The following is a 21,024-nucleotide window of genomic DNA, read 5'->3' on the forward strand; positions in this document are numbered from 1 at the left end:
AGTTTGTTGAAGTTTCACAGACAGGGAAACGTGGTGTTACATACTTAGCTTAGGTTGGTTTCTCAAACGTTTCACATCGTACAAATGTTCAATACCAAAGGTCATCTTCAGGTTAACAACTGGCTTACCGCTCCAGCCAATCCTGGTCACAGAAAAGATAAATCTGTAGATTACTGGCTACGGGGCCTCTACACCAACCACTATTGTTAACCAATCAAAGAGCTGGATTTGACAGCCCTGCTGAGGGCCAAAATATTTCCACAACAGAGTAATTGTTGCCCACGCCGACCACAAGTCATTACGGCAACCCAGAGCTCATGCGGTCAGTGGCACAGTGATGGCTTTGTGATAAGGGGTTGTGTAAAGTAAAATCCGCTGTGGCGAATGGATTGGTTTATCCAAGGTCCAGCAAGCCCCCTGAGGGTCACACACAATTTTCACTGTACTAGACACTTCCTGGCGTCCAGGGAAGTAGATGGAAGCTGCAAACTCATATCAACCCTTACAGTGGAACCACACTTGATGTGCGTGCTGTTTTAGAGGCATTTTGTATTGGGGAGAGGAAAAACTGTGGCAGCCATAGGTTATTCACAAAGTATTCACAAGGCCAGTTCTGCATTGTTATTGTGGATAGTTTTAACAGTAGCATTAACACCAGCTTCCGGGAAAGGGATGACATGGCCATTCTCTAAGAGGTCCCTCATAAGTATGATGAAGCATACTCACATTGCCGAGTAGGGCTCACACAGCCACTTCTCTGGTAGTCATCCTAATGTTCCCCGAACACACTGGGATGTATTACCATCGATGAACTGCATTGGTGTGTTTGCATAGTGCTTACCTATCACACTGACTCAGCTAACTAACTTTTTGCCAGTTTCCCCACTGAAACACTAATCGAACTCAAACTGGTCCGTCTTTTTGAAGTAGCCAGAGCTCGGGAGTCGCTGGAGTAGCCCAATTCCCCATAATGACTCTCTACCTCCCGCGGACACTCACTCGGGGGTCCTTTCGATACAGCCTGCTGCCCTGCCCTGATGCCTGTGCAGAAATGTAATTACAGCAGGCAGGGAGAGCCGGAGAGAAAATGGAGCAGGAGACAGTCGGGCTGCACCCTACTGGGACAAACCTGCTGCAGCGCAACACAGAGAATTCATCTGGAGAGAGGGAAGGGGAGAGACTGGAGAGGGAGAGGGAGCAAGGCAGAGTAAGAGAGGGTGCGAGAAAAGGGAGGAAGAGTGGAGGAGAGTGAGAGAGGGGAAACAGCTGGCAGAGCAAACCCACAGGCTTAGAGACCCCGCTCTGGGAGAGCTGCCCTGGAGGCTGTCTGACTGATGATGAACCAAACCTGCCCGACTAGACAGTTTAGTCATGCTTAATGCATCAGGGTGGACATCAAATTATAACTAAGGCTGGTATAAAGAAGGACTGATGGAAACCAGCTTCACACTGATGACAAGTGAAGTTGCACTGTTATGATGGAGCATGTGATTGTGGTGCGTTCCAGTCAAAATAGTATATTTCAAGCTTTGTCATAGTCACGTCAGGTGGGGGTATTGTTAGTGGGTTATGTATATTGTCATAACCTGACATTTGTGTAAACAATATGGTGCTGGTTATTGTGGAAGAATAAATTATTGGGGAAACACTGATGCTACAAGTTGAAGTAATGTAAAGCTGTGTTGTTGATTTAATGGTGTTTTTTTGTTTCTCTCAGGTGGCTTCATGGGGAGTGTGAGAAGCAGGCAGGGGGCGACCTGGACCTTTACCCCCAGGCCGACTACGTCTGTACACAGAGAGACATGGTGGAAACCCCAGCCAGCCCCATCCAGGAACCCACAGAACCAGAACCAGAGCCAACTATGGGTAAGAACAGAAACTGCACATCTGGAGTGTATTTGTGGACTAGTGTTATATGTAATGTGGCTCTATACGCCAGCATTTTAGGGATGTGAATGTTACATATTAGGCATCTATGAGAATATCCTCAAATACAGAATGTATAAAACAATACCCTCAAATAGAAGTTGACATTCTGTACTGTTTCCTATGAAACATTTGATCTCAATTTGGATTTGAGATGTTTCATAGGAAACAGTACAGAATGTCAACTTCTATTTGAGGGTATTTACTGGTACTGTGTGTGTGTAGATAGTAGCAGTCAAACTTTTGGACACCTCCTCATTCAAGGGCTTTTCTTTATTTAAAAAACAAAACAATTTTCTACATTGTAGAATAAATAACACATATGAAATCATGTAATTACAAAAAAAAGTGTTTAAACAAATCAAAATATATTTGAGATTCTTCAAAGTTGCCACACTTTGCCTTGATGACAGATTTGCACACAATGTAGAAAATAGTACAAATAAAGAAAAACTCTTGAATGAGTAGGTGTGTCCAAACTTTTGACTGGTACTGTGTATATGTACATGTTTTTGCTTCACTGTCCAAATACATATGATGTGGAACAGTGTTGTACTGTTGTCAAGTTGACTATGTAGAATATAACTGTAGTCTAGTTGTTGACTAAGTGGAATATTGCTGAAGTTTCTTAATCCTGGTCACGGGGACCCAAACAGGATTTTGACCTAGCACTACACACCTGGTTCCACTAATCAACGAATCATCAAACTTTTGTTTGATTAGTGTAATCAGGTGTGTAGTGCCCAGGGCAAAAACAAACATGGTCACCCCTTTAGGTCCCCAGGACCAGGATCAAGAAGCACTGCTGTAGTCTCATTGACTATCTGCTGTAGTCTCATTGACTATCTGCTGTAGTCTCATTGACTATGTGCTGTAGTCTCATTGACTATGTGCTGTAGTCTCATTGACTATGTGCTGTAGTCTCATTGACTATGTGCTGTAGTCTCATTGACTATGTGCTGTAGTCTCATTGACTATGTGCTGTAGTCTCATTGACTATGTGCTGTAGTCTCATTGACTATGTGCTGTAGTCTCATTGACTATGTGCTGTAGTCTCATTGACTATGTGCTGTAGTCTCATTGACTATGTGCTGTAGTCTCATTGACTATGTGCTGTAGTCTCATTGACTATGTGCTACAGTCTCATTGACTATGTGCTACAGTCTCCTTGACTATGTGCTGTAGTCTTGTTGTGCTGTAGTCTCATTGACTATGTGCTGTAGTCTCATTGACTATGTGCTGTAGTCTCATTGACTATGTGCTGTAGTCTCATTGACTATGTGCTGTAGTCTCATTGACTATGTGCTGTAGTCTCATTGACTATGTGCTGCAGTCTCATTGACTATGTGCTGTAGTCTCATTGACTATGTGCTGTAGTCTCATTGACTATGTGCTGTAGTCTCATTGACTATGTGCTGTAGTCTCATTGACTATGTGCTGTAGTCTCATTGACTATCTGCTGTAGTCTCATTGACTATGTGCTGTAGTCTCATTGACTATGTGCTGTAGTCTCATTGACTGTGCTGTAGTCTCATTGACTATGTGCTGTAGTCTCATTGACTATGTGCTGTAGTCTCATTGACTATGTGCTGTAGTCTCATTGACTATGTGCTGTAGTCTCATTGACTATGTGCTGTAGTCTCATTGACTATGTGCTGTAGTCTCATTGACTATGTGCTGTAGTCTCATTGACTATCTGCTGTAGTCTCATTGACTATGTGCTGTAGTCTCATTGACTATGTGCTGTAGTCTCATTGACTATGTGCTGCAGTCTCATTGACTATGTGATGTAGTCTCATTGATGTAGTCTCATTGACTATGTGCTGTAGTCTCATTGACTGTGTGCTGTAGTCTCATTGACTATGTGCTGTAGTCTCATTGATGTAGTCTCATTGACTATGTGCTGTAGTCTCATTGACTGTGTGCTGTAGTCTCATTGACTATGTGCTGCAGTCTCATTGACTATGTGATGTAGTCTCATTGATGTAGTCTCATTGACTATGTGCTGTAGTCTCATTGACTATGTGCTGCAGTCTCATTGACTATGTGCTGTAGTCTCATTGACTATGTGCTGTAGTCTCATTGACTATGTGCTGCAGTCTCCTTGACTATGTGCTGTAGTCTTGTTGTGCCGTAGTCTTGTTGTGCTGTAGTCTTGTTGTTGACTATGTACTGTTGTCTTGTTGTGCTGTAGTCTTGTTGTGCTGTAGTCTCATTGACTATGTGCAATAGTGCTGTAGTCTTGTTGTTGACTATGTACTGTTGTCTTGTTGTGCTGTAGTCTTGTTGTGCTGTAGTCTCATTGACTATGTGCAATAGTGCTGTAGTCTTGTTGTTGACTATGTGCTGTTGTCTTGTTGTGCTGTAGTCTTGTTGTTGACTATGTGGAATAGTGCCGTGCTCTTGTTGTTGACTATGTGGAATTGTGCCGTGCTCTTGTTGTTGACTATGTGGAATAGTGCCGTGCTCTTGTTGTTGACTATGTGGAATAGTGCCGTGCTCTTGTTGTTGACTATGTGGAATAGTGCCGTGCTCTTGTTGTTGACTATGTGGAATAGTGCCGTGCTCTTGTTGTTGACTATGTGGAATAGTGCTGTTGACTATTTGGCGCTACCCAACAATTAACTGTCCTGAACATATTTTTGGACAATATCTCTTTAGGTTTTGTAATGTCTTTTTGGATGATGCTGTGCAATTCTGGTCATCCCCAAATTGAAGGTCCACACAGCATTGAATCCTCTCCATCCACATCAACTCTCACAGAGCCAGGCCGGGTGTAGCGGGAGAGAAATGCTTCAATTACTGGCTTCCTGTATACACAGAACCAGCTGGTGACCCATCATGGGCTGGCCCTGCACCACCAGCTAAAAACCAATCTGATTTCCCTCGAAATATATATGACTAGGTCTGGGAGGTTACCAGTATCCCAATACTCGTTAGTATCGTGGCAAGGAAACAAAACACGAAGTAGAGCTGCCCTAATGTTGGAAACAAACATCATTATGTTGTCATCCAGAGTCACATGTATTTATTTTCTAAACTACAGCACAATATGTTACATACAGTAGGTTATTAAAGCAGCAAAGAGTTAGGTTTGCTTCATGTTTTCATTTTTGCCACTGAAATTGGGATACTGTTAACGTCACAGACCTAGTTATTACCTGGCCAAATTAAAATGGACCCTGTTCCCAGCCTGCTTGGCACCCAGATGAATTGCGGTGCAGAGTTGTTGTGATTTCCTCTTCTCTCCTCCTCTTCTTTCTCCCTGTAGCCGGCCCATCACCTCTCTCCACTGTCTTCTATCCAGCCCATCACCTCTCTTCACTGTCTTCTATCCACCCCATCACCTCTTTATACTGTCTTCTATCCACCCCATCACCTCTCTACACTGTCTTCTATCCACCCCATCACCTCTCTTCACTGTCTTCTATCCAGCCCATCACCTCTCTACACTGTCTTCTATCCACCCCATCACCTCTCTCCACTGTCTTCCAGCCACCCCATCACCTCTCTACACTGTCTTCTATCCACCCCATCACCTCTCTACACTGTCTTCTATCCACCCCATCACTCTCTACACTGTCTTCTATCCACCCCATCACCTCTCTACACTGTCTTCTATCCACCCCATCACCTCTCTTCTATCCACCCCATCACCTATCTTCTATCCACCCCATCACCTCTCTACACTGTCTTCTAGCCACCCCATCACCTCTCTACACTGTCTTCTATCCACCCCATCACCACTCTACACTGTCTTCTAGCCACCCCATCACCTCTCTACACTGTCTTCTATCCACCCCATCACCTCTCTACACTGTCTTCTATCCACCCCATCACCTCTCTACACTGTCTTCTATCCAGCCCATCACCTCTCTACACTGTCTTCTATCCACCCCATCACCTCTCTTCACTGTCTTCTATCCACCCCATCACCTCTCTACACTGTCTTCTATCCACCCCATCACCTCTCTACACTGTCTTCTATCCACCCCATCACCTCTCTACACTGTCTTCTATCCTCCCCATCACCTCTCTACACTGTCTTCTATCCACCCCATCACCTCTTTATACTGTCTTCTATCCACCCCATCACCTCTCTACACTGTCTTCAATCCACCCCATCACCTATCTACACTGTCTTCTATCCACCCCATCACCTCTTTATACTGTCTTCTATCCTCCCCATCACCTCTCTTCTATCCACCCCATCACCTCTCTTCACTGTCTTCTGTCCTCCCCATCACCTCTCTACACTGTCTTCTATCCTCCCCATCACCTCTCTACACTGTCTTCTATCCACCCCATCACCTCTTTATACTGTCTTCTATCCTCCCCATCACCTCTCTTCTATCCACCCCATCACCTCTCTTCACTGTCTTCTGTCCTCCCCATCACCTCTCTACACTGTCTTCTATCCTCCCCATCACCTCTCTACACTGTCTTCTATCCACCCCATCACCTCTCTACACTGTCTTCTATCCACCCCATCACCTCTTTATACTGTCTTCTATCCTCCCCATCACCTCTCTTCTATCCACCCCATCACCTCTCTTCACTGTCTTCTGTCCTCCCCATCACCTCTCTACACTGTCTTCTATCCTCCCCATCACCTCTCTACACTGTCTTCTATCCACCCCATCACCTCTCTACACTGTCTTCTATCCTCCCCATCACCTCTCTACACTGTCTTCTATCCACCCCATCACCTCTCTACACTGTCTTCTATCCACCCCATCACCTCTCTACACTGTCTTCTATCCACCCCATCACCTCTCTACACTGTCTTCTATCCACCCCATCACCTCTCTACACTTTCTTCTATCCTCCCCATCACCTCTCTACACTGTCTTCTATCCTCCCCATCACCTCTCTACACTTTCTTCTATCCTCCCCATCACCTCTCTACACTGTCTTCTATCCACCCCATCACCTCTCTACACTGTCTTCTATCCTCCCCATCACCTATCTACACTGTCTTCTATCCACCCCATCACCTCTCTACACTGTCTTCTATCCACCCCATCACCTCTCTACACTGTCTTCTATCCACCCCATCACCTATCTACACTGTCTTCTATCCACCCCATCACCTCTCTACACTGTCTTCTATCCTCCCCATCACCTATCTACACTGTCTTCTATCCACCCCATCACCACTCTACACTGTCTTCTAGCCACCCCATCACCTCTCTACACTGTCTTCTATCCACCCCATCACCTCTCTACACTGTCTTCTATCCACCCCATCACCTCTCTACACTGTCTTCTATCCAGCCCATCACCTCTCTACACTGTCTTCTATCCACCCCATCACCTCTCTTCACTGTCTTCTATCCACCCCATCACCTCTCTACACTGTCTTCTATCCACCCCATCACCTCTCTACACTGTCTTCTATCCACCCCATCACCTCTCTACACTGTCTTCTATCCTCCCCATCACCTCTCTACACTGTCTTCTATCCACCCCATCACCTCTTTATACTGTCTTCTATCCACCCCATCACCTCTCTACACTGTCTTCTATCCACCCCATCACCTCTTTATACTGTCTTCTATCCTCCCCATCACCTCTCTTCTATCCACCCCATCACCTCTCTTCACTGTCTTCTGTCCTCCCCATCACCTCTCTACACTGTCTTCTATCCTCCCCATCACCTATCTACACTGTCTTCTATCCACCCCATCACCTCTCTACACTGTCTTCTATCCACCCCATCACCTCTCTACACTGTCTTCTATCCACCCCATCACCTCTCTACACTGTCTTCTATCCACCCCATCACCTCTCTACACTGTCTTCTATCCACCCCATCACTTCTCTACACTGTCTTCTATCCACCCCATCACCTCTCTACACTGTCTTCTATCCTCCCCATCACCTCTCTACACTGTCTTCTATCCTCCCCATCACCTCTCTACACTGTCTTCTATCCTCCCCATCACCTCTCTACACTGTCTTCTATCCACCCCATCACCTCTCTACACTGTCTTCTATCCTCCCCATCACCTATCTACACTGTCTTCTATCCACCCCATCACCTCTCTACACTGTCTTCTATCCTCCCCATCACCTCTCTACACTGTCTTCTATCCTCCCCATCACCTCTCTACACTGTCTTCTATCCTCCCCATCACCTCTCTACACTGTCTTCTATCCACCCCATCACCTCTCTACACTGTCTTCTATCCACCCCATCACCTCTCTACACTGTCTTCTATCCACCCCATCACCTCTCTACACTGTCTTCTATCCACCCCATCACCTCTCTACACTGTCTTCTATCCACCCCATCACCTCTCTACACTGTCTTCTATCCACCCCATCACCTACACTGTCTTCTATCCACCCCATCACCTATCTTCTATCCACCCCATCACCTCTCTACACTGTCTTCTAGCCACCCCATCACCTCTCTACACTGTCTTCTATCCACCCCATCACCACTCTACACTGTCTTCTAGCCACCCCATCACCTCTCTACACTGTCTTCTATCCACCCCATCACCTCTCTACACTGTCTTCTATCCACCCCATCACCTCTCTACACTGTCTTCTCATCCAGCCCATCACCTCTCTACACTGTCTTCTATCCACCCCATCACCATCACCTCTTCACTGTCTTCTATCCACCCCATCACCTCTCTACACTGTCTTCTATCCACCCCATCACCTCTCTACACTGTCTTCATCATCCACACCCATCACCTCTCTACACTGTCTTCTATCCAGCCCATCACCTCTCTACACTGTCTTCTATCCACCCCATCACCTCTCTACACTGTCTTCTATCCACCCCATCACCTCTCTACACTGTCTTCTATCCACCCCATCACCTCTCTACAATGTCTTCATCATCCACCCCATCACCTCTCTACACTGTCTTCTATCCACCCCATCACCTCTCTACACTGTCTTCTATCCACCCCATCACCTCTCTACACTGTCTTCTATCCACCCCATCACCTCTCTTCACTGTCTTCTATCCACCCCATCACCTCTCTACACTGTCTTCTATCCACCCCATCACCTCTCTACACTGTCTTCTATCCACCCCATCACCTCTCTACACTGTCTTCTATCCACCCCATCACCTCTCTACACTGTCTTCTATCCACCCCATCACCTCTCTACACTGTCTTCTATCCACCCCATCACCTCTCTACACTGTCTTCTATCCACCCCATCACCTCTCTACACTGTCTTCTATCCACCCCATCACCTCTCTACACTGTCTTCTATCCTCCCCATCACCTCTCTACACTGTCTTCTATCCACCCCATCACCTCTTTATACTGTCTTCTATCCACCCCATCACCTCTCTACACTGTCTTCTATCCACCCCATCACCTCTTTATACTGTCTTCTATCCACCCCATCACCTCTCTTCTATCCACCCCATCACTCTCTTCACTGTCTTCTGTCCTCCCCATCACCTCTCTACACTGTCTTCTATCCTCCCCATCACCTATCTACACTGTCTTCTATCCACCCCATCACCTATCTACACTGTCTTCTATCCACCCCATCACCTCTCTACACTGTCTTCTATCCACCCCATCACCTCTTTATACTGTCTTCTATCCTCCCCATCACCTCTCTTCTATCCACCCCATCACCTCTCTTCACTGTCTTCTGTCCTCCCCATCACCTCTCTACACTGTCTTCTATCCTCCCCATCACCTCTCTACACTGTCTTCTATCCACCCCATCACCTCTTTATACTGTCTTCTATCCACCCCATCACCTCTCTACACTGTCTTCTATCCACCCCATCACCTCTTTATACTGTCTTCTATCCTCCCCATCACCTCTCTTCTATCCACCCCATCACCTCTCTTCTATCCACCCCATCACCTCTCTTCACTGTCTTCTGTCCTCCCCATCACCTCTCTACACTGTCTTCTATCCTCCCCATCACCTATCTACACTGTCTTCTATCCTCCCCATCACCTATCTACACTGTCTTCTATCCACCCCATCACCTCTCTACACTGTCTTCTATCCACCCCATCACCTCTCTACACTGTCTTCTATCCACCCCATCACCTCTCTACACTGTCTTCTATCCACCCCATCACCTCTCTACACTGTCTTCTATCCACCCCATCACCTCTCTACACTGTCTTCTATCCTCCCCATCACCTCTCTACACTGTCTTCTATCCTCCCCATCACCTCTCTACACTGTCTTCTATCCTCCCCATCACCTCTCTACACTGTCTTCTATCCACCCCATCACCTATCTACACTGTCTTCTATCCACCCCATCACCTCTCTACACTGTCTTCTATCCTCCCCATCACCTCTCTACACTGTCTTCTATCCTCCCCATCACCTCTCTACACTGTCTTCTATCCACCCCATCACCTCTCTACACTGTCTTCTATCCACCCCATCACCTCTCTACACTGTCTTCTATCCACCCCATCACCTCTCTACACTGTCTTCTATCCACCCCATCACCTATCTACACTGTCTTCTATCCACCCCATCACCTCTCTACACTGTCTTCTATCCTCCCCATCACCTATCTACACTGTCTTCTATCCACCCCATCACCACTCTACACTGTCTTCTAGCCACCCCATCACCTCTCTACACTGTCTTCTATCCACCCCATCACCTCTCTACACTGTCTTCTATCCACCCCATCACCTCTTTATACTGTCTTCTATCCACCCCATCACCTCTCTACACTGTCTTCTATCCACCCCATCACCTCTCTTCACTGTCTTCTATCCACCCCATCACCTCTCTACACTGTCTTCTATCCACCCCATCACCTCTCTACACTGTCTTCTATCCACCCCATCACCTCTCTACACTGTCTTCTATCCACCCCATCACCTCTCTACACTGTCTTCTATCCACCCCATCACCTCTTTATACTGTCTTCTATCCACCCCATCACCTCTCTACACTGTCTTCTATCCACCCCATCACCTCTTTATACTGTCTTCTATCCACCCCATCACCTCTCTACACTGTCTTCTATCCACCCCATCACCTCTCTTCACTGTCTTCTGTCCTCCCCATCACCTCTCTACACTGTCTTCTATCCTCCCCATCACCTATCTACACTGTCTTCTATCCACCCCATCACCTATCTACACTGTCTTCTATCCACCCCATCACCTATCTACACTGTCTTCTATCCACCCCATCACCTCTCTACACTGTCTTCTATCCACCCCATCACCTCTTTATACTGTCTTCTATCCTCCCCATCACCTCTCTTCTATCCACCCCATCACCTCTCTTCACTGTCTTCTGTCCTCCCCATCACCTCTCTACACTGTCTTCTATCCTCCCCATCACCTCTCTACACTGTCTTCTATCCACCCCATCACCTCTTTATACTGTCTTCTATCCACCCCATCACCTCTCTACACTGTCTTCTATCCACCCCATCACCTCTTTATACTGTCTTCTATCCTCCCCATCACCTCTCTTCTATCCACCCCATCACCTCTCTTCACTGTCTTCTGTCCTCCCCATCACCTCTCTACACTGTCTTCTATCCTCCCCATCACCTATCTACACTGTCTTCTATCCTCCCCATCACCTATCTACACTGTCTTCTATCCACCCCATCACCTCTCTACACTGTCTTCTATCCTCCCCATCACCTCTCTACACTGTCTTCTATCCACCCCATCACCTCTCTACACTGTCTTCTATCCACCCCATCACCTCTCTACACTGTCTTCTATCCTCCCCATCACCTCTCTACACTGTCTTCTATCCTCCCCATCACCTCTCTACACTGTCTTCTATCCTCCCCATCACCTCTCTACACTGTCTTCTATCCACCCCATCACCTCTCTACACTGTCTTCTATCCACCCCATCACCTCTCTACACTGTCTTCTATCCACCCCATCACCTCTCTACACTGTCTTCTATCCACCCCATCACCTCTCTACACTGTCTTCTATCCACCCCATCACCTCTCTACACTGTCTTCTATCCTCCCCATCACCTCTCTACACTGTCTTCTATCCACCCCATCACCTCTCTACACTGTCTTCTATCCACCCCATCACCTCTCTACACTGTCTTCTATCCTCCCCATCACCTCTCTACACTGTCTTCTATCCTCCCCATCACCTCTCTACACTGTCTTCTATCCTCCCCATCACCTCTCTACACTGTCTTCTATCCACCCCATCACCTCTCTACACTGTCTTCTATCCACCCCATCACCTCTCTACACTGTCTTCTATCCTCCCCATCACCTCTCTACACTGTCTTCTATCCTCCCCATCACCTCTCTACACTGTCTTCTATCCTCCCCATCACCTCTCTACACTGTCTTCTATCCACCCCATCACCTCTCTACACTGTCTTCTATCCTCCCCATCACCTATCTACACTGTCTTCTATCCTCCCCATCACCTCTCTACACTGTCTTCTATCCTCCCCATCACCTCTCTACACTGTCTTCTATCCACCCCATCACCTCTCTACACTGTCTTCTATCCACCCCATCACCTCTCTACACTGTCTTCTATCCACCCCATCACCTCTCTACACTGTCTTCTATCCACCCCATCACCTATCTACACTGTCTTCTATCCACCCCATCACCTCTCTACACTGTCTTCTATCCTCCCCATCACCTATCTACACTGTCTTCTATCCTCCCCATCACCTCTCTACACTGTCTTCTATCCACCCCATCACCTCTCTACACTGTCTTCTATCCACCCCATCACCTCTCTTCACTGTCTTCTATCCACCCCATCACCTCTCTACACTGTCTTCTATCCTCCCCATCACCTCTCTACACTGTCTTCTATCCACCCCATCACCTCTCTACACTGTCTTCTATCCACCCCATCACCTCTCTACACTGTCTTCTATCCACCCCATCACCTCTCTACACTGTCTTCTATCCACCCCATCACCTCTCTACACTGTCTTCTATCCATCCCATCACCTCTCTTCTATCCACCCCATCACCTCTCTATACTGTCTTCTATCCACCCCATCACCTCTCTACACTGTCTTCTATCCCCCATCACCTCTTTATACTGTCTTCTATCCTCCCCATCACCTCTCTACACTGTCTTCTATCCTCCCCATCACCTCTTTATACTGTCTTCTATCCACCCCATCACCTCTCTTCACTGTCTTCTATCCACCCCATCACCTCTCTACACTGTCTTCTATCCACCCCATCACCTCTCTTCACTGTCTTCTATCCACCCCATCACCTCTCTTCACTGTCTTCTATCCACCCCATCACCTCTCTACACTGTCTTCTATCCACCCCATCACCTCTCTTCACTGTCTTCTATCCACCCCATCACTCTCTACACTGTCTTCTATCCACCCCATCACCTCTCTTCACTGTCTTCTATCCACCCCATCACCTCTCTACACTGTCTTCTATCCACCCCATCACCTCTCTACACTGTCTTCTATCCATCCCATCACCTCTCTTCTATCCACCCCATCACCTCTCTACACTGTCTTCTATCCCCCATCACCTCTTTATACTGTCTTCTATCCTCCCCATCACCTCTTTATACTGTCTTCTATCCCCCCATCACCTCTTTATACTGTCTTCTATCCACCCCATCACCTCTCTTCACTGTCTTCTATCCACCCCATCACCTCTCTACACTGTCTTCTATCCACCCCATCACCTCTCTACACTGTCTTCTATCCTCCCCATCACCTCTCTACACTGTCTTCTATCCTCCCCATCACCTCTTTATACTGTCTTCTATCCACCCCATCACCTCTCTTCACTGTCTTCTATCCACCCCATCACCTCTCTACACTGTCTTCTATCCACCCCATCACCTCTCTTCACTGTCTTCTATCCACCCCATCACCTCTCTACACTGTCTTCTATCCACCCCATCACCTCTCTACACTGTCTTCTATCCACCCCATCACCTCTCTACACTGTCTTCTATCCTCCCCATCACCTCTCTTCACTGTCTTCTATCCACCCCATCACCTCTCTACACTGTCTTCTATCCACCCCATCACCTCTCTTCACTGTCTTCTATCCACCCCATCACCTCTCTACACTGTCTTCTATCCACCCCATCACCTCTCTACACTGTCTTCTATCCATCCCATCACCTCTCTTCTATCCACCCCATCACCTCTCTTCACTGTCTTCTATCCACCCCATCACCTCTCTACACTGTCTTCTATCCACCCCATCACCTCTCTTCACTGTCTTCTATCCACCCCATCACCTCTCTACACTGTCTTCTATCCACCCCATCACTCTCTTCACTGTCTTCTATCCACCCCATCACCTCTCTACACTGTCTTCTATCCACCCCATCACCTCTCTACACTGTCTTCTATCCACCCCATCACTCTCTACACTGTCTTCTATCCTCCCCATCACCTCTTTATACTGTCTTCTATCCACCCCATCACCTCTTTATACTGTCTTCTATCCACCCCATCACCTCTCTTCACTGTCTTCTATCCCCCATCACCTCTTTATACTGTCTTCTATCCACCCCATCACCTCTCTACGCTGTCTTCTATCCACCCCATCACCTCTCTACACTGTCTTCTATCCTCCCCATCACCTCTTTATACTGTCTTCTATCCACCCCATCACCTCTCTACGCTGTCTTCTATCCACCCCATCACCTCTCTACACTGTCTTCTATCCACCCCATCACCTCTTTATACTGTCTTCTATCCACCCCATCACCTCTCTACACTGTCTTCTATCCACCCCATCACCTCTCTACACTGTCTTCTATCCACCCCATCACCTCTCTACACTGTCTTCTATCCCCCCATCACCTCTCTACACTGTCTTCTATCCACCCAATCACCCCTCTACACTGTCTTCTATCCACCCCATCACCTCTCTTTCACTATCTTCTATCCTCCCCATCACCCTCTACACTGTCTTCTATCTACCCCATCACCTCTCTACACTGTCTTCTATCTACCCCATCACCTCTTTATACTGTCTTCTATCCACCCCATCACCCCTCTTCACTGTCTTCTATTCACCCCATCACCTCTCTACACTGTCTTCTATCCACCCCATCACCTCTCTACACTGTCTTCTATCTACCCCATCACCTCTTTATACTGTCTTCTATCCACCCCATCACCCCTCTTCACTGTCTTCTATTCACCCCATCACCTCTCTACACTGTCTTCTATCCACCCCATCACCTCTCTACACTGTCTTCTATCCTCCCCATCACCTCTCTACACTGTCTTCTATCCACCCCATCACCTCTCTACACTGTCTTCTATCCTCCCCATCACCTCTCTACACTGTCTTCTATTCACCCCATCACCTCTCTACACTGTCTTCTATCCACCCCATCACCTCTCTACACTGTCTTCTATCTACCCCATCACCTCTTTATACTGTCTTCTATCCACCCCATCACCCCTCTTCACTGTCTTCTATTCACCCCATCACCTCTCTACACTGTCTTCTATCCACCCCATCACCTCTCTACACTGTCTTCTATCCTCCCCATCACCTCTCTACACTGTCTTCTATCCACCCCATCACCTCTCTACACTGTCTTCTATCCTCCCCATCACCTCTCTACACTGTCTTCTATCCACCCCATCACCTCTCTACACTGTCTTCTATCCTCCCCATCACCTCTCTACACTGTCTTCTATCCACCCCATCACCTCTCTACACTGTCTTCTATCCTCCCCATCACCTCTCTTCACTGTCTTCTATCCACCCCATCACCCCTCTTCACTGTCTTCTATCCACCCCATCACCTCTTTATACTGTCTTCTATCCACCCCATCACCTCTCTACACTGTCTTCTATCCACCCCATCACCTCTCTACACTGTCTTCTATCCACCCCATCACCTCTCTTCACTGTCTTCTATCCACCCCATCACCTCTTTATACTGTCTTCTATCCACCCCATCACCTCTCTACACTGTCTTCTATCCACCCCATCACCTCTCTACACTGTCTTCTATCCACCCCATCACCTCTCTTCACTGTCTTCTATCCACCCCATCACCTCTCTACACTGTCTTCTATCCACCCCATCACCCCTCTTCACTGTCTTCTATCCACCCCATCACCTCTCTACACTGTCTTCTATCCACCCCATCACCTCTCTACACTGTCTTCTATCCACCCCATCACCTCTCTACACTGTCTTCTATCCACCCCACCCCATCACCTCTCTTCACTGTCTTCTATCCACCCCATCATCTCTCTACACTGTCTTCTATCCTCCCCATCACCTCTCTACACTGTCTTCTATCCACCCCATCACCTCTCTACACTGTCTTCTATCCACCCCATCACCTCTCTACACTGTCTTCTATCCACCCCATCACCTCTCTACACTGTCTTCTATCCACCCCATCACCTCTCTACACTGTCTTCTATCCACCCCATCACCTCTCTACACTGTCTTCTATCCACCCCATCACCTCTCTACACTGTCTTCTATCCACCCCATCACCTCTCTACACTGTCTTCTATCCACCCCATCACCTCTCTACACTGTCTTCTATCCTCCCCATCACCTCTCTACACTGTCTTCTATCCACCCCATCACCTCTCTACACTGTCTTCTATCCACCCCATCACCTCTCTACACTGTCTTCTATCCACCCCATCACCTCTCTACACTGTCTTCTATCCACCCCATCACCTCTCTACACTGTCTTCTATCCACCCCATCACCTCTCTACACTGTCTTCTATCCTCCCCATCACCTCTCTACACTGTCTTCTATCCACCCCATCACCTCTCTACACTGTCTTCTATCCACCCCATCACCTCTCTACACTGTCTTCTATCCTCCCCATCACCTCTCTACACTGTCTTCTATCCACCCCATCACCTCTCTACACTGTCTTCTATCCACCCCATCACCTCTCTACACTGTCTTCTATCCACCCCATCACCTCTCTACACTGTCTTCTATCCACCCCATCACCTCTCTACACTGTCTTCTATCCACCCCATCACCTCTCTACACTGTCTTCTATCCACCCCATCACCTCTCTACACTGTCTTCTATCCACCCCATCACCTCTCTACACTGTCTTCTATCCACCCCATCACCTCTCTACACTGTCTTCTATCCACCCCATCACCTCTCTACACTGTCTTCTATCCACCTCATCACCTCTTTATACTGTCTTCTATCCACCCCATCACCTCTCTACATACTCTGGTGTGTGCCTCGACGGGTGTGTGCCTCGACGGGTGTGTGCCTCGACGGGTGTGTGCCTCGGCGGGTGTGTGTGTCGGTGGGTCTGCCTGTCGGACGGGCAAGCTGTTCTGTCTGCCTGTCTGTTTGTGCGGGCGCGTCTGTCTGTCTGTCTGTCTGGAGGGCTTATCTGTCTGTCTGTGCGGGCGTGTCTCTCTATGTCTGTCTTTGTCTGTGTGTGCCTGTCTGTCTGTGTGTGCCTGTCTGTGTGTGCCTGTCTGTCTGTGTGTGTGCCTGTCTCTGCCTGTCTGCCTGCGCGTGCCTGCCTGTGTGTGTTAGTGTGTACAACTGGGATGTGCATGCATATATTCAAGCGCTCGCATATATGCTTGGGACAAGTTGAGTGATGATGGGATAGGATGTGTTTGTTACTCACCGTAGCCATGGGCCTTTCCTTTGTGGAACCAGGTTGCCAGAAGCAGCAGAATTCTGGGCCCGGGCCAAAACAGGCTGCAGAGTAGCACAGGGAGAGGAAGAAACCATCCCCCCCCTCTCTGTTTGTTCCATATGTCTCTCTCTCTCTGTTTGTGCTCTCTAGCGCTCTGTCGCTCTTTCTCGCTCTCTCGGTCGCGCTCTCGCTCTGTCGCTCTCTTTCCCACCCCATGCCCCTCTCCTCCCCTGCCTCTCTCATCCCCACCCCCTGCCTCTCTCCATCCTGTTCCTGTCACATGTCCTGGCAGATGCAGACACAATACCACATCAAGCTGTATACACTAGGCTTGACTCCTTGGCCTACATTCATGTTCACTTTTGCAGTTGTTTTCACATGCATACAGTAATATTTAATTTTGTCAACACACCATTTACATGTTTGCATGTATTGTGCATTTGGAATGTAGTTTTTTTTTCTCCACATTTTGTTACCTTACAGCCTTATTGTAAAATGGATTAGATAAATGTTTTGCCCTCATCAATCTACACACAATACCCCACAATGACATCACAATACCCCACAATGACATCACAATACCCCATAATGACAAAGCAAAAAACAGGTTGTTAAAATGTTTTCAAATTTATACTAGAGGTCGACCAATTAACCGGAATGGCCGATTAATTAGGGCCAATTTCAAGTTTTCATAACAATCAGATATCGGTATTTTTGGACACCGATTTGGCCGATTTACACCTTTATTTAACTAGGCAAGTCACTTAAGAACACATTTTTATTTCCAATAACAGACTAAGAACAGTGGGTTAACTGCCTTGTTCAGGGGCAGAACAACATATTTTTACCTTGTCAGCTCGGGGATTCAATCTTGAAACCTTACGGTTGACTAGTCCAACGCTCTAACCACCTGCCTTACATTGCACTCCACGAGGAGCCTGCCTGTTACGCGAATGCAGTAAGCCAAGGTAAGTTGCTAGATAGGTTTAATGCTATCTTATAAAAAACAATAAATCAATCATAATCACTAGTTAACTACACATGTTTGATGATATTACTAGTTTATCTAGCGTGTTCTGCGTTGCATATAATCGATGCGGTGCGAAAAAGGACCGTCATTGCTCCAACGTGTACCTAACCATAAACATCAATTCCTTTCTTAAAATCAACACACAAGTATATATTTTTAAACCTGCATATTTAGTTAATATTGCCTGCTAACTTGAATTTTTTTAACTAGGGAAAATGTGTCACTTCTCTTTCAACAGAGTTGCACGACTGTTCCTAACCATAAACATCAATGCCTTTCTTAAAATCAAGACACAGAAGTATATATTTTTAAACCTGCATATTTAGCTAAAAGAAATCCAGGTTAGCAGGCAATATTAACCAGGTGAAATTGTGTCACTTCTCTTGCGTTCATTGCACACAGAGTCAGGGTATATACAACAGTTTGGGCCGCCTGACTCATTGCGAACTAATTTACCAGAATTTTACGTAATTATGACATAACATTGAAGGTTGTGCAATGTAACAGGAATATTTAGACTTATGGATGCCACCCGTTAGATAAAATTCGGAACGGTTCTGTATTTCACTGATAGAATAAACGTTTTGTTTTTCGAAATGATAGTTTCAGTGATTCTACCATATTAATGACCAAAGGCTCATATTTCTGTGTGTTATTATGTTATAATTAAGTCTATGATTTGATATAGAAGTCTGACTGAGCGATGGTAGGCAGCAGCAGGCTCGTACGCATTCATTCAAACAGCACTTTTGTGCGTTTTGCCAGCAGCTCTTCGCAATGCTTCAAGCATTGAGCTGTGTATGATTAGGCTGGTGTAACCGATGTGAAATGGCTAGCTAGTTAGAGGGGTGCGTGCTAATAGCATTTCAAATGTCACTCGCTCTAAGACTTGGAGTAGTTTTTTCCCTTGCTCTGCATGGGTAACGCTGCTTCGAGGGTGGCTGTTGTCGATGTGTTCCTGGTTCGGGTATATGAAATACAAAGGGTATAGAGAGAAATATTCCTATAATTCATAGAATAACTACAGCCTTAAACTTCTTACCTGGGAATATTGAAGACTCATGTTAAAAGGAACCCCCAGCTTTCATATGTTCTCATGTTCTGAGCAATGAACTTAAACGTTAGCTTTCTTATATGGACTTATACTTTTATTACACTTTTACTTTCTTCTCCAACACTTTTTTTTGCATTATTTAAACCAAATTGAGGCTAAATTGATTTTGTTAATGTATTATATTAAGTTAAAATAAGTTTTCATTCAGTATTGTTGTAATTGTCTGTATTACAAATACATTTTTTTTAAATTGTCAGATTAATCAGTATCGGCGTTGAAAAATCATAATCGGTCAACCTCTATTTTATACATCAACAGAAATACCTTATTTAAATAAGTATTCAGACCATTTGCTTTAAAATTGAGCTCAGGTGCATCCTGTTTCCATTTATCATCCTTGAGATGTTTCTACAACTTGATTGGACATTATTTGGAAAGGCACACACCAATTCTATATAAGTTCTCACAATTGACCTTGCATGTCAGAGAAAAAAATCAAGCCATGAGGTCAAAGGAATTGTCCTCAGAGCTCCGAGACAGGATTGTGTCGATGCACAGACCTGGGGAAGGGTACCAAAACATTTCTGTGGCATTGAAGGTCCCCAAGAACACAGTGGCCTCCATCATTCTTAAATGGAAGAAGTTTGCAACCACCAAGTTTCTTCCGAGAGCTGAGAAGTTAGGGGAGAACCCCCTTGGTCAGGGAGGTGACCAAGAACCCGGTGGTCACTTTGACAGAGTTCCAGAGTTCCTCTGTGGAGAAGGACAACCAATCAGGCCTTTATGGTAGAGTGGCCAGATGGAAGCCACTCCTCAGTAAAAGGCACATGACAACCTACTTGTCGTTAGCCAAAAGGCACCTAAAATACTCTCAGACCATGAGAAACAAGATTCTCTGGTCTGATGAAACCAAGTTTGAACTCTTTGGCCTGAATGCCAAGCGTCATGTCTGGAGGAAACCAGGCACCATCCCTACGGTGAAGCATGGTGGTGGCAACATCATGTTGTGGGGATGTTTTTCAGCGGCAGGGACTGGGAGACTTGTCCTCATCAAGTGCAGAGTTCCTTGATGAAAATCTGCTCCAGAGCATTCAGGATTTCAGACTGGGGCGAAAGTTCACCTACCAACAAGACAACGACCCTAAGCACACAGCTAAGACAATGCAGGAGTAGCTTTGGAACAAGTCTCTGAATGTCCTTGAGTGGCACAGTCAGAGATTGGACTTGAACCTGACCAAACATCTCTGGAGAGACCTGAAAATTGCCATGCAGCGACGCTCCCCATCCAACCTGACAGAGCTTGAGAGCATTTGCAGAGATGAATGGGATTAACTCCCCAAATACAGGTGCCAAGCTTGTAGCGTCATACCCAAGAAGACTCGAGGCTGTAATCGCTGCCAAAGAT

The 21,024-nt window shown here is 46.6% G+C and overlaps 1 protein-coding gene and 1 long non-coding RNA gene across 2 annotated transcripts in view; one reads left to right on the forward strand and one right to left on the reverse strand.

Annotated features, from left to right (window-relative positions):
- The window catches only part of kmt2ca (lysine (K)-specific methyltransferase 2Ca), a 297,312-nt gene that overhangs the window by 174,567 nt on the left and 101,721 nt on the right, over positions 1-21,024 (forward strand). Inside the window, exon 11 of the mRNA XM_052484247.1 lies at positions 1,718-1,866. Coding sequence (XP_052340207.1) covers positions 1,718-1,866 — 149 coding nt within the window. The remainder of the gene's footprint in view (positions 1-1,717; positions 1,867-21,024) is intronic.
- LOC127912886 (uncharacterized) lies at positions 13,011-15,962 on the reverse strand. The gene is made up of 7 exons (XR_008083916.1): positions 15,875-15,962; positions 15,747-15,842; positions 15,555-15,618; positions 14,468-14,563; positions 13,649-13,840; positions 13,426-13,488; positions 13,011-13,053 (listed from the first exon to the last, which is right to left on the reverse strand). It is a non-coding gene; the product is annotated as an uncharacterized LOC127912886 (long non-coding RNA).

The sequence above is a fragment of the Oncorhynchus keta genome, chromosome 28 (assembly GCF_023373465.1).
Source record: "Oncorhynchus keta strain PuntledgeMale-10-30-2019 chromosome 28, Oket_V2, whole genome shotgun sequence".
NCBI lineage: Eukaryota > Metazoa > Chordata > Actinopteri > Salmoniformes > Salmonidae > Oncorhynchus > Oncorhynchus keta.